General features: G+C 43.9%; 1 protein-coding gene across 1 annotated transcript; it reads right to left on the reverse strand.

The window, feature by feature from the left end:
• Positions 1-305: 305 nt before the first annotated feature.
• Positions 306-7461, reverse strand: LOC121585639 (receptor-transporting protein 3-like). Its single transcript, XM_041901961.2, has 3 exons — positions 7265-7461; positions 2805-2970; positions 306-1057 (listed from the first exon to the last, which is right to left on the reverse strand). Exons 1-3 carry the CDS (start codon positions 7272-7274, stop codon positions 691-693), a joined length of 543 nt encoding a protein of 180 aa, XP_041757895.1. The 5' UTR covers positions 7275-7461; the 3' UTR covers positions 306-690.
• Positions 7462-14442: the final 6981 nt, after the last annotated feature.

Raw genomic sequence — 14442 nt, forward strand, 5'->3', positions numbered from 1 at the left:
TTCTTTCTCTCTCCAATCTCAGTTCTTCTGAGTGATGATGCGAGATGCTGCTGTTTCTGTTGTTGCTGGCAGGAAGAGGCATCATACGCATGAGCAGCACAAGCTGTCACTGGCCACTTACACCTGATTGTTCAATAAATGTCTCTGTCTCCTTGTCTCCTCTTTATCAGAGATGGTTAGAAAGGTTGTTAAAAAAAAAGTGCCTCAAACTTGTCCATACCATTCAAATTTGCAATCTCTAGAAGTAAAAAACACTAAAAGCACATGAAAGTCTTCCGATTTTGTTTATTACATTTTACATTTTAGTCATTTAGCAGACGCTCTTATCCAGAGCAACTTACAGTTAGTGAGTGCATACATTTTCACACTTGTGTACTTATCAAAATATAGCCTTGCTGCATGGCTCCAGTTTACAAAGTGGGGGGAAATCTGGGTAGTACATTAGCAAAACCTTACACAACAGAAAACAAAAACAAGTATTTCTTATTGGACAAGTTCAGGTAGTCCCTTCACATTCATTACTAGTAAATACGACCCTGGAGAGGGGAAACAGCACACATTATACATAATACATGTTTATTACACAACTCCAAAGTCCATAGCACAACATTATAGATAGTGCTGTTTTTAATATTTTTACAACGAATTCTAGACAGCATTAGGCTACGTGCCCCTTTCTCTATCTCTCCTCTACTCTTCTTGACAGCAGATGCCCAGTCGGCAGGCTTCACACAGGGCTTTCTCATGGGGCCTCTTCCACACCTTCTCTGATCCCTCTGACTCTTCCTCCTCCTCTTCCTCCTCTTCCTCCTCCTCCTCCTTGTCCTCCTCTCCATAGCAGTTCTTCCTAATCTTTCCAAACAGCCGGAGCAGTGCCTCTTCTACCTCATTCTTGGAAAAGCCTGGAAGTTCAAACTCTGCCTGGCAGCGTCTGCATGCCTGGCCGAAAGGCCGCATCAGCACGGTCCCCCGGCCTGTCTCATCCCGCAGCCGATAATGGAACATTACTATCACCCGTGCCGACGGCCATGTCTTAGAACACTCACCACACTGGAACCTGAGGAAGAGAGTTAAAGGGGGAGAGAGAGAGGGGGGGGGGTGAGCATTACAACGACAGCTATCCGAGTTTCCATCTAAATGTTATTTTACTGGCATGGAGTTCCATCATGTCCAAGTCAACAGAAGGAGTTGAAGACAAGTGATCTGTTTCCACATGGTGGCGCTGCAGTGCCAATCTTCTAAATCTGTGAGCTGCTGAGCTCTTTGTGGAGCCATATCGGGGCAAATCCATAGAGATTGATAGAGGACTCATCTTTGTACCTGTGCCATTATAGCGCCATTGAGGCTATCTCCATTTTAAGGTAGTACATTTTCTTCACGATTGGGTAGGTTTCTGTATAAGCACTTTGTGACATCTGCTAATGTAAAAAGGGCTTTACAAATACATTTGATTCGATTAATTGATTGATCCCTCCTGATGACCCAGTTGGACATGACTCCAACAGGGTAGAGCTCTGCTTCCCGACCCGAGCCGGACGGGCCCCGACATTATACATCAGGTTAGGGCCGTGTAGGGCCTGTTTTTTCATCAATAACTAGGGTATGGGTAGGGCTCGGGTATCACTAAATTGTTCATTAACATTTTGAAGCTGAGCCATTTGCTCGTGCTCTGCTGCGTAGTATAGTCATATATGACAAAGATGGTGTCAGAAGTGCTTCAACCTCGTCAAATATAACACATGAGAGATCATTTCACAGAAAATAATAATGTTCCTTGATTTTTGTTGGATTTTAGAGTGACGAAAAGTAGCTAACAGCTCACTGCTCTCTCCTCTCGTCATTGAGCAGAGCAGCCTAAGCGGAGCCGTTGCTATGACTCCAGAGTGCCAGAGTGCACTCTGGGTCGTTTGTAAATTCAGAGGGTTGTCAGATTGTCTGTCAGTAAATTTGGAACTTTCGCTCTCAGAGCGTTCAGAGCGCACATTGGACGCTCTGGATGAGGAGTAGGGTTGATCCGAGCGTTCTGACCTCACAACCGCAGTCAAGCCCCTAAGCTAACTGGCAAAATTTCGCACTCGCTTGCTAGCTACTTCCAGACACAAATGAGAGAACACTCACACTGGCCATTTTACTCACCCTAGCAGAGCTGGTTAAGCTGTTTTCATGTTTTCTATAGCGTTAGTGACTGTAACTGTGCTGCTGGCAACAATTTAATTATGTTTTTTTGCCGATGTTTAATGACACCGGTCATATTCAATGGGTGTTGTGCTTCGTAAATTCATCAGTTATTCTGCGCTCTGGTACACTCAGACCAGAGTACTCTGAAATCGGAGTAGATAGCCAGAGTGAATTTACAAACGCACCAGAGCCACCATGAGCAGAGTGCATGCAGAGCGAGCTGCCTGCGTGCAGGCAGCGAGTGACAGACAGAGAGGAACAGCTAATGGATTTACTAATGGAGGAAGTTATCTCTGATTTCGGGTTTTGGGCAGGGCCAGGCTTTAAATTTGGCAAAAGCAATCGGGCCTGGGTAGAGCAGGGCCTGAATGTCACAGGCATGGGTAGGAATCGGGCTTAAAATTAATGCACGTGTAGCGATCTATAACAGGGTCACCAGGAGGGATCAGCCAATGAAGTTGGAAGTCCTACCCAGTTGACTACATTAAAATTATGGAAGCCCTCTAAGGCGCTGCCCATGCTAATATGGCCTTTTGGCCACTAGAGGCCCCTATCATTCTCTATGGGCAAATCACAGGCCTATACATAAAAAGCATAAATATAATTATAGTAAGGGAAAAACGTACTGTCCGTAGGCACAGTGGCTGTACACCCGCCATCTTCTCCTCCTCTCCTCCTTGGTGAGTGTTTCTGTCAGGCCGTAGTTGAAGTGGAAGGCCCACTGGTCACTGCTGTCCAGCTCCTCATCCAACATCTCCTCAAAACACTCTGACCACAGGGTGGGCGTCCAGTCTGGGCAACACACACACAAACACGCACACATGCACACACACATCCACACACACACACACACACACACACACACACACACACACACACACACACACACAGATCAGGACTGGTCAGAAAGTGCAGCTGGGGCTTATTAAATAACTTTCCAGATTAATGCACGTTTGTATTTGTATTTATTATGGATCCCCATTAGCTGCTGCCAAGGCAGCAGCTACTCTTCCTGAGGTCCAGCAAAATTAAGGCAGTTATACATTTTAAAAACATTACAATACATTCATAACAGATTTCACAACATATTAAGTGTGTGCCCTCAGGCCTCTACTCTACTACCACATATCTATAATACAAAATCCATGTGTACATGTGTGTATAGTGCGTATGTTATCGTGTGTTTGTATGCATATGTCTATGTTTGTGTTGCTTCACAGTCCCCACAGTCCCCGTATCTGTTTTTTAAATATATTTTTACTGCTGGCATGAGTTACTTGATGTGGAATAGAGTTCCATGTAGTCATGGCTCTATGTAGTACTGTGCGCCTCCCATTGTCTGTTCTTGACTTGGGGACTGTGAAGAGACCTCTGGTGGCATGTCTTGTGGGGTATGCATGGGTGTCCGAGCTGTGTGCCAGTTGTTCAAACAGACAGCATTCAACATCACCTCTCACAAATACAAGTAGTGATGAAGTCAATCTCTCCTCCACTTTGAGCCAGGAGAGATTGACATGCATATTATTCATGTTAGCTCTCTGTGTACATCCAAGGGCCAGCCGTGCTGCCCTGTTCTGAGCCAATTGCAATTTTCCTAAGTCCCTCTTTGTGGCACCTGACCACACGACTGAACAGTAGTCCAGGTGCAACAAAACTAGGGCCTGTAGGACCTGCCTTGTTGATAGTGCTGTTAAAAATGCAGAACAGCGCTTTATTATAGACAGACTTCTCCCCATCTTAACTACTGTTGTATCAATAGGTTTTGACCATGACAGTTTACAAACCATGGTTACTCCAAGCAATTTAGTCTCTTCAACTTCCTCAATTTCCACATTATTCATTACAAGATTTAGTTGAGGTTTAGTGAATGATTTGTCCCAAACACAATGCTTTTAGTTTTTGAAATATTTAGGACTAACACCCTCTGTGTTATGTTAGACAGGTAACTCTTTATCCACAATATAGCAGGGGGTGTAAAGCCATAACACACACGTTTTTCCAGCAACAGACTATGATCGATAATGTCAAAAGCCACACTGAAGTCTAACAAAACAGCCCCCACAATCTTTTTATCATCAATTTCTCTCAGCCAATCATCAGTCATTTGTGTAAGTGCTGTGCTTGTTGAATGTCCCTCCCTATAGGCGTGCTGAAAGTCTGTTGTCAATGTGTTTACTGTAAAATAGCATTGTATCTGGTCAAACACCATTTTTTCCAAAACTTTACTAAGGGTTGGTAACAGGCTGATTGGTTGGCTATTTGAGCCAGTAAAGGGGGCTTTACTATTCTTAGGTAGCGGAATGACTTTTGCTTCCCTCCAGGCCTGAGGGCACACACTTTCTAGTAGGCTTAAATTGAAGATATGGGAAATAGGAGCGGCAATATCGTCCGCTATTATCCTCAGTAATTTTCCATCCAAGTTGTCAGACCCCGGTGGCTTGTCATTGTTGATCGACAATAATACTTTTTTCACCTCTTCCACATTTACTTTACGGAATTCAAAATTACAATGCTTGTCTTTCATAATTTGGTCAGATATACACTACCGGTCAAAAGTTTTAGAACACCTACTCATTCAAAGGTTTTTCTTTATTTTTACTATTTTCTACATTGTAGAATAATAGTGAAGACATCAAAACTATGAAATAACACATATGGAATCATGTAGTAAGCAGAAAAGTGTTAAACAAATCAAAATATATTTTATATTTCAGATTCTTCAAATAGCCACCCTTTGCCTTGATGACAATGTACATGTAAATGACAGCTTTGCACACTCTTGGCATTCTCTCAACCAGCTTCACCTGGAATGCTTTTCCAACAGTCTTGAAGAAGTTCCCACATATGCTGAGCACTTGTTGGCTGCTTTTCCTTCACTCTGCCGTCCGACTCATCCCAAACCAATTGTGTTGAGATTGGGGGATTGTGGAGGCCAGGTCATCTGATGCGGCACTCTCCTTCTTTTTAAAAAGTCCTTACACAGCCTGGAGGTGTGTTGGGTCATTGTCCTGTTGAAAAACAAATGATAGTCCCACTAAGCCCAAACCAGATGGCATGGCGTATCGCTGCAGAATGCTGTGGTAGCCATGCTGGTTAAGTGTGCCTTGAATTCTAAATAAATCACAGACAGTGTCACTAGCAATGCACCCCCACACCATAACACCTCCTCCTCCATGCTTTATGGTGGGAACTACACATCATCCGTTCACCCACACCGCATCTCACAAAGACACGGCGGTTGGAACCAAAAATCTCAAATTTGGACTCCAGACCAAAGGACACATATCCACCGGTCTAATTTCCATTGCTCGTGTTTCTTGGCCCAAGCAAGTCTCTTCTTCTTATTGGTGTCCTTTAGTAGTGGTTTCTTTGCAGCAATTCAACCATGAAGGCCTGATTCACACAGTCTCTCCTGAACAGTTGATGTTGAGATGTGTCTGTCACTTGAACTCTGTGAAGCATTTATTTGGGCTGCAATTTCTGAGGCTGGTAACTCTAATGAATTTATCCTCTGCAGCAGAGGTAACTCTGGGTCTTCCATTCCTGTGGCGGTCCTCATGAGAGCCAGTTTCATCATAGCGCTTGATGGTTTTTGCGACTGCACTTGAAGAAACTTTAAAAGTTCTTGACATTTTCCGTATTGACTGACCTTCATGTCTTAAAGTAATGATGGACTGTCGTTTCTCTTTGCTTATTCGAGCTGTTCTTGCCATAATATGGACGAGGTGGTGGCTCAGTAGACCAGCGAATCAGAGCGCCGAGGGGAGCAATGGGAGGAGACGTGAAAAGCTGTTCTTGCCATTATATGAACTTGGTCTTTTACCAAATAGGGCTATCTTCTGTATACCCCACCCCCCACCTTGTCACAACACAACTGATTGGCTCAAACGCATTAAGAAGGAAAGAAATTCCACAAATTAACTTTTAAGAAGGCACACCTGTTATTTGAAATCCATTCCAGGTGACTACCTCATGAAGCTGGTTGAGAGAATGCCAAGAGTGTGCAAAGCTGTCATCAAGGCAAAGGGTGGCTACTTTGAAGAATCTCAAATATATTTTGATTTGTTTAACACTTTTTTGGTTACTACATGATTCCATATGTGTTATTTCATACTTACAATGTAGAAAATAGTAAAAAACTTTTGGCCGGTAGTGTACTTGGATGTGTAGTGTCAGCGTTTGTTGCTGGCATGTCATGCCTAAATTTGCTAATCTTGCCAATGAAAAAATCATTAAAGTAGTTGCCAATATCAGCTTTTTACTATAATTCTTTATGTCATTTATCTTTGTTTCATAGCGTAGTTTCTTCTTCTTTTTATTCAGTTTAGTCACACAATTTCTCAATTTGCAGTACGTTTGCCAATCGTTTGTACAGCCAATCCCTCTCAACCATACCATTTTTCAAGTCCTCATCAATTCATGGGGATTTAACAGTTTTTACAGTCATTTTCTTAATGGGTGCATGCTTATTAGTAACTGGGATAAGCAATTTCATAAATGTGTCAAGTGCAGAGTCTGGTTGCTCATCATTACACACCACGGATCAACAAATATTATTCACATCAACAACATAGGAATCACTACAAAACTTATTGTATGACCTCTTATACACAATATTAGGCCCAGCCTTTGGAACTTTGGTTTTCCTAGATATGGCTACTATATTGTGTGTAACTACATCCGATGGATTTGGATAATGCTTTCAAATACATTTCTGCAGCATTAGAAAATATATGATCAATACATGTTGATGATTTCATTCCTGTACTGTTTGTAACTACCCTGGTAGGTTGATTATAGTCCCCTGTAGCTCAGTTGGTAGAGCATGGCGCTTGCAACGCCAGGGTTGTGGGTTCGTTTCCCACGGGGGGCCAGTATGAAAATGTATGCACTCACTAACTGTAAGTCGCTCTGGATAAGAGCGTCTGCTAAATGACTAAAATGTTGATTGATAACCTGAACCAGGTTGCATGCATTAGTTACAGTTATGTAAATAAACAAACAAAATCTATTATGTAAATAAACAAACAAAACCTACATAACAGGATAAAATAAACAAAGTCACTTAAAAGTATTCATTGCCTACCTGTACTCATGGTCCTCAATGTTGGAGAACAAATGTTGAAGAACAAATGAACAAAACGCTGTTGAAGAACAAATGACCTGTTTGTGTTGTTATATTGCACGGTATGAGCTGGGAATATTTATACGGTCCCGGGTGCTATGGCCTTGACGTTGGGATTTGGAAACTGACATTTACGGTCTACTTTCGCTGAGGATATGTATACGGTCCCGGGTGCTATTGCTCTGACGTTGGGATTTGGAAACCGAAACTTACGGTCTACTTTCACTTTTTGCCGGCCTAGTCCTTGGCATGCTGCCCACAGTACGCTGTCTCCCATTGTCATTGAGCCCAACTGAAGACCAGCACTCTAGGGACAAACAAAGGCTCTGTCACATTATGTCATGTTCACCGACAGGTAGGCCATTAAGACAAGCATGATCCTGACCACTGCCATTTTTTACCAGTTGAACATTTGCTAGATACAGATAATTGTTGCCCAACATAAAATTATTATAGCAAAACAAGGCTCCTAGATGATAAAGTAATCTCTAAATAGACTTAACTGTCGGTTTAGTGTGTTACTCAAATAATTTCTGGGTAACAACAAAGTTACTATAATGCTTTCAGTTACAATGGTCAAGAAACAAATATAACTTTTCTGTGAACCATGGTGTGTTTTTATATATACTGAACTAAAATATAAACGCAACATGCAACAATTTCAAAGATTTTACTGAGTTACAGTTCATATAAGGAAATCAGTCAATAAAATTAATTAGGCCCTAATCTATGGATTTCACATGACTGGGAATACAGATATGCATTTGTTGGTCATAGATACCTTAAAAAAAAGGTAGGGCCGTGGATCAGAAAACCAGTCAGTATCTCGTCTGACCACCATTCGCTTCATGCAGCGCGACACATCTACTTCACATAGAGTTGATCAGGCTGTTGATTGTGGCCTGTGGAATGTTGTCCCACTCCTCTTCAATGGCTGTGTGAAGTTGCTGGATATTGGCGGGAACTGGAGCAAGCTGTCGTACACGTCGATCCAGAGCATCCCAAACATGCTAAATGGGTGACATGTCTGGTGAGTATGCAGGCCATGGAAGAACTGGGATATTTTCAGCTTCCAGGAATTGTGTACAGATCCTTGCGACATGGGGGCGTGTATTATCATGCTGAAACATGAGGTGATGGTGGCTGATGAATGGCACAACAGTGGGCCTCAGGATCTCGTCACGGTATCTCTGTGCATTCAAATTGCCATTGATAAAATGCAATTGTGTTTGTTGTCCGTAGCTTATGCCTGCCCATACAATAACCTCACCGCCACCATGGGGCACTCTGTTCACAACGTTGACATCAGCAAACTGCTCGCCCACACGACGCCATACACGTGTCTGTAGTTGTGAGGCCGGTTGGACGTACTGCCAAATTCTCTAAAACGGCTTTGGAGGCGGCTTATAGTAGAGAAATTAACATTACATTCTCTGGCAACAGCTCTGGTGGAAATTCCTGCAGTCAGCATGCCAATTGCATCTGTGGCATAGTGTTGTGTGACAAAACTGCACATTTTAGAGTGGCCTTTTATTGTGCCCAGCACAAGGTGCACCTGTGTAATGATAATGCTGTTTAATCAGCTTCTTGATGTGCCACACCTGTTAGGTGGATGGATTATCTTGGCAAAGAAGAAATGCTCACTAACAGGGATGTAAATAAATGTGTGCACAAAATTTGAGAGAAATAAGCTTTTTGTGCATATGGACAATTTCTGGGATCTTTTATTTCAGCTCATGGAAATGGGACCAACACTTCACATGTTGCATTTATATTTTTGTTCTGTGTAGATTGGACTGCTATACAACATAGTATTTACAGTGGGGAAAAAAGTATTTAGTCAGCCACCAATTGTGCAAGTTCTCCCACTTAAAAAGATGAGAGAGGCCTGTAATTTTCATCATAGGTACACGTCAACTATGACAGACAAAATGAGAATTTTTTTTCCAGAAAATCACATTGTAGGATTTTTTATGAATTTATTTGCAAATTATGGTGGAAAATAAGTATTTGGTCAATAACAAAAGTTTCTCAATACTTTGTTATGTACCCTTTGTTGTCAATGACACAGGTCAAATGTTTTCTGTAAGTCTTCACAAGGTTTTCACACACTGTTGCTGGTATTTTGGCCCATTCCTCCATGCAGATATCCTCTAGAGCAGTGATGTTTTGGGGCTGTCGCTGGGCAACACAGACTTTCAACTCCCTCCAAAGATTTTCTATGGGGTTGAGATCTGGAGACTGGCTAGGCCACTCCAAGACCTTGAAATGCTTCTTACAAAGCCACTCCTTCGTTGCCCGGGCGGTGTGTTTGGGATCATTGTCATGCTGAAAGACCCAGCCACGTTTCATCTTCAATGCCCTTGCTGATGGAAGGAGGTTTTCACTCAAAATCTCACGATACATGGCCCCATTCATTCTTTCCTTTACACGGATCAGTCGTCCTGGTCCCTTTGCAGAAAAACAGCCCCAAAGCATGATGTTTCCACCCCCATGCTTCACAGTAGGTATGGCGAGAGTTGCTCCCCTTCTCAAAAAACCAACACTCGATCCCACTGATGTCAACAACTACAGACCAGTATCCCTTCTTTCTTTTCTTTCCAAAACTATTGAGCGTGCCGTCTTTAGCCAACTCTCTTGCTATCTCTCTCAGAATGACCTTCTTGATCCAAACCAGTCAGGTTTCAGGACTGGTCATTCAACTGAGACTGCTCTTCTCTGTGTCACGGAGGCTCTCCGCACTGCTAAAGCTAACTCTCTCTCTCTCCTCTGCTCTTGTCCTTCTAGACCTGTCTGCTGCCTTTGATACTGTGAACCATCAGATCCTCCTCTCCACCCTCTCCGAGCTGGGCATCTCCGGCGCGGCTCACTCCTGGATTGCGTCCTACCTGACCGGTCGCTCCTACCAAGTGGCGTGGCGAGAAGCTGTCTCCGCACCACGTGCTCTCACCACTGGTGTCCCCCAGGGCTCAGTTCTAGGCCCTCTCCTTTTCTCCCCTATACACCAAGTCACTTGGCTCTGTCATATCCTCACATGGCCTCTCCTATCATTGCTACGCTGACGATACACAACTAATCTTCTCCTTTCCCCCTTCTGATAACCAGGTGGCGAATCGCATCTCTGCATGTCTGGCAGACATATCAGTATGGATGACGGATCACCACCTCAAGCTGAACCCTGGCAAGACGGAGCTGCTCTTCCTCCCGGGGAAGGACTGCCCGTTCCATGATCTCGCCATCACGGTTGACAACTCCGTTGTGTCCTCCTCCCAGAGTGCGAAGAGCCTTGGCGTGACCCTGGACAACACCCTGTCGTTCTCCGCTAACATCAAGGCGGTGACCCGCTCCTGCAGGTTCATGCTCTACAACATTCGGAGAGTACGACCCTGCCTTACACAGGAAGCGGCACAGGTCCTAATCCAGGCACTTGTCATCTCCCGTCTGGATTACTGCAACTCGCTGTTGGCTGGCCTCCCTGCCTGTGCCATTAAACCCCTACAACTCATCCAGAATGCCGCAGCCCGTCTGGTGTTCAACCTTCCCAAGTTCTCTCACGTCACCCCCCTCCTCCGCACACTCCACTGGCTTCCAGTTGAAGCTCGCATCCGTTACAAGACCATGGTGCTTGCCTATGGAGCAGCGAGGGGAACGGCACCTCTGTACCTTCGGGCTCTGATCAGTCCCTACACCCAAACGAGGGCATTGCGTTCATCCACCTCTGGCCTGCTGGCTCCCTTCCTCTGCGGAAGCATAGTTCCCGCTCAGCCCAGTCAAAACTGTTCGCTGCTCTGGCACCCCAATGGTGGAACAAGCTCCCTCACGACGCCAGGACAGCGGAGTCACTCACCACCTTCCGGAGACATTTGAAACCCCACCTCTTTAAGGAATACCTGGGATAGGATAAAGTAATCCTTCTACCCCCCCAAAAAAAATTGTAAAGTGGTTATCCCACTGGCTATAGGGTAAATGCACCAATTTGTGAGTCGCTCTGGATAAGAGCGTCTGCTAAATGACGTAAATGTGCCCTTGAGCAAGGCACTTAACCCTAATTGCTCCTGTAAGTCGCTCTGGTTAAGAGCGTCTGCTAAATGACTAAAATGTAATGTAAATGTGTTCTTTGGATGCAACTCAGCATTCTTTGTCCTCCAAACACGACGAGTTGAGTTTTTACCAAAAAGTTCTATTTTGGTTTCATCTGACCATATGACATTCTCCCAATCCTCTTCTGGATCATCCAAATGCACTCTAGCAAACTTCAGACGGGCCTGGACATGTACTGGCTTAAGCAGGGGGACACGTCTGGCACTGCAGGATTTTTTGTCCCTGGCGGCGTAGTGTGTTACTGATGGTAGGCTTTGTTACTTTGGTCCCAGCTCTCTGCAGGTCATTCACTAGGTCCCCCCATGTGGTTCTGGGATTTTTGCTCACCGTTCTTGTGATCATTTTGACCCCACGGGGTGAGATCTTGCGTGGAGCCCCAGATCGAGGGAGATTATCAGTGGTCTTGTTTGTCTTCCATTTCCTAATAATTGCTCTCACAGTTGATTTCTTCAAACCAAGCTGCTTACCTATTGCAGATTCAGTCTTCCCAGCCTGGTGCAGGTCTACAATTTTGTTTCTGGTGTCCTTTGACAGCTCTTTGGTCTTGGCCATAGTGGAGTTTGGAGTGTGACTGTTTGAGGTTGTGGACAGGTGTCTTTTATACTGATAACAAGTTAAAACAGGTGCCATTAATACAGGTAACGAGTGGAGGACAGAGGAGCCTCTTAAAGAAGAAGTTACAGGTCTGTGAGAGCCAGAAATCTTGCTTGTTTGTAGGTGACCAAATACTTATTTTCCACCATAATTTGCAAATAAATTCATTAAAAATCCTACAATGTGATTTTCTGGATTTTTTTTTCTCAATGTGTCTGTCATAGTTGACGTGTACCTATGATGAAAATGACAGGCCTGCCCACTGTATGTTCATTTTATTTAGGAAAACAAGGACCAAAACAATAATCAGGCAGATAGTAATAGCAGGCACAGTAGTCGCGGCCCTGTTCATTGATTTCTGAGGTAAGATAGGAATGACAGTTAAGATTTTGTTCTGTTATAGTGGTTCTAAACCTTCTTAGGTTTTCTGTACCCCTAATAACATTTTGCTCTGCCTCAGAGTATACTTCCTGAAGTACCTCCTCATGTCCAGTTTACCAGTAGGCCTATGTTCCTATGAGTCGTACCAAGTACCCCCTGTGGATAGGCCTGGGCCAAGTACCCACAGGGGAACACTGATATGGTATGTGGGAACACCTACCCCATGTTGAAAACCACTGCAGTAATAAGCAAAAGGATTCAGTGAGTCAAAATGGCATTTGTCATACATGTCTATCCATGTGGCTCAGTTGGTAGCGCACTTGCAACGCCAGAGTTATGGGTTCAATTCCCACGGGGGACAAGTACGAAAAAGCACAAAAATGTATGCACTCACTACTGTAAGTTGCTCTGCGCCAAAGCTGGGGAACAATAGTATGTAAAGTAGGGGGAAAATGGAGGGTTCTTCTTCATAATATAAGTGTTCATTATTTATTATGGTAAGCTGAAAAAGGATTCAAATGTAGTTTTTTCCTGTTTGAGGTAGGGGAAGACTGGACCAGAAGGTCACCAGTTCGAATCCCCACTAAGACAGAAATACAATTTCTAAACAACCACTAAAGTCTCCAAAAGTCTTGTGAATTATTTTTCACATTGGTGAATTTAAGATCACCTGAGTTTATGGAACGATTATGGTAGCATAGTCATAACATATGTTCTTCTAATGAGGTTGTTTTATTACTGTACTATACTCCCGTTACCTTGTTTATGCAATTAGTATCTTAAATGATCAGTTATCTGTTGCGGTTTCTTGTGGACTGCATATTACCTGATATAATTATTAATACATGACATCTCACTGGGCACAGATGTCAATTCAATGCCTATTCCACGTTGGTTCAAAGTAATTTTATTGAAATGACGTGGAAACAACGTTGATTCAACCAGTGTGTGTCCAGTGGGATGTATGACAATCAGAGCCACATATTTTAGTCATTAAAAAGTGAAGAATGATTGACCTACAATCGAAAGTCATTCAAAGAATTGGTTGAAATATAGAAACGTTTATTAATGACAAATATGAAACGTTACACACGCACACACACACACACACACACACACACACACACACACACACACACACACACACACACACACACACACACACACACACACACACAGCCCCTAGGGGTCCAAGGTAATGAGTGGGTATGGCAACTGACTGATTCTGAGTGAATGACACAACAGGATCCAAACATAACAACATCCATAAAAACACGTTCTAGGGCTCGATTCAATCAGATGAGATTTGGTTGACTCCCACACAGCAGTTGTTTTGGCGGTTTCGGAGGTGGAACTGTGTTAGAGCTGTCAAATCTACAAGCTACTCCTTGTGTTACCTTATCACCTACATTGCCATTGGATGCAACGAAACCACCTGACTTTATATACGACAAATCCCATGCAGCCGCGTTAGAAGTTCCTGCAGCCGTGTTACAAGTTCAAACACATGAATGCGTGATGTTCTATTGTAGGCCCTAATCCCTACTCCCAATTAGACTGATAGGCTTTAAATCCCTCCATCCAAATTAAACAGAAAATTATCCAATAGCCTACACTTTCTATCTCTGGTTGATTCAACCAGTGTGTGCCCGGTGGGAAGGAAGGGAGTGGTTTGTGACACACAAGAGCAACTGCGGGTTTACGCTCGATCTGATTGAATCGATTACCATATTTAGAAAGAAGATAAAAAGGTCTGGATTACAGGAGTGTCTATATGGAAACTAGTGACGCGTTGCCACTTATCAAACCAATCAAGTGTTTTGCATGGGTGGAGTTGGCTGGCAGCAGACTGGGCTCTGGGTGAAGCATGCCAGGTACTGGTGGCAGCAGACTTGGCACTGGAGGAAGCAGGTTGGACTGTAGTGGGAGCAGCCTGGGTGGGGCTGGCAGCAGGTTGGACTGTAGTGGGAGCAGCCTGGGTGGGGCTGGCAGCAGGTTGGACTGTAGTGGGAGCAGCCTGGGTGGGGCTGGCAGCAGGTTGGACTGTAGTGGGAGCAGCCTGG

This window comes from Coregonus clupeaformis, chromosome 17, assembly GCF_020615455.1.
Source record: "Coregonus clupeaformis isolate EN_2021a chromosome 17, ASM2061545v1, whole genome shotgun sequence".
NCBI classification, from domain to species: domain Eukaryota; kingdom Metazoa; phylum Chordata; class Actinopteri; order Salmoniformes; family Salmonidae; genus Coregonus; species Coregonus clupeaformis.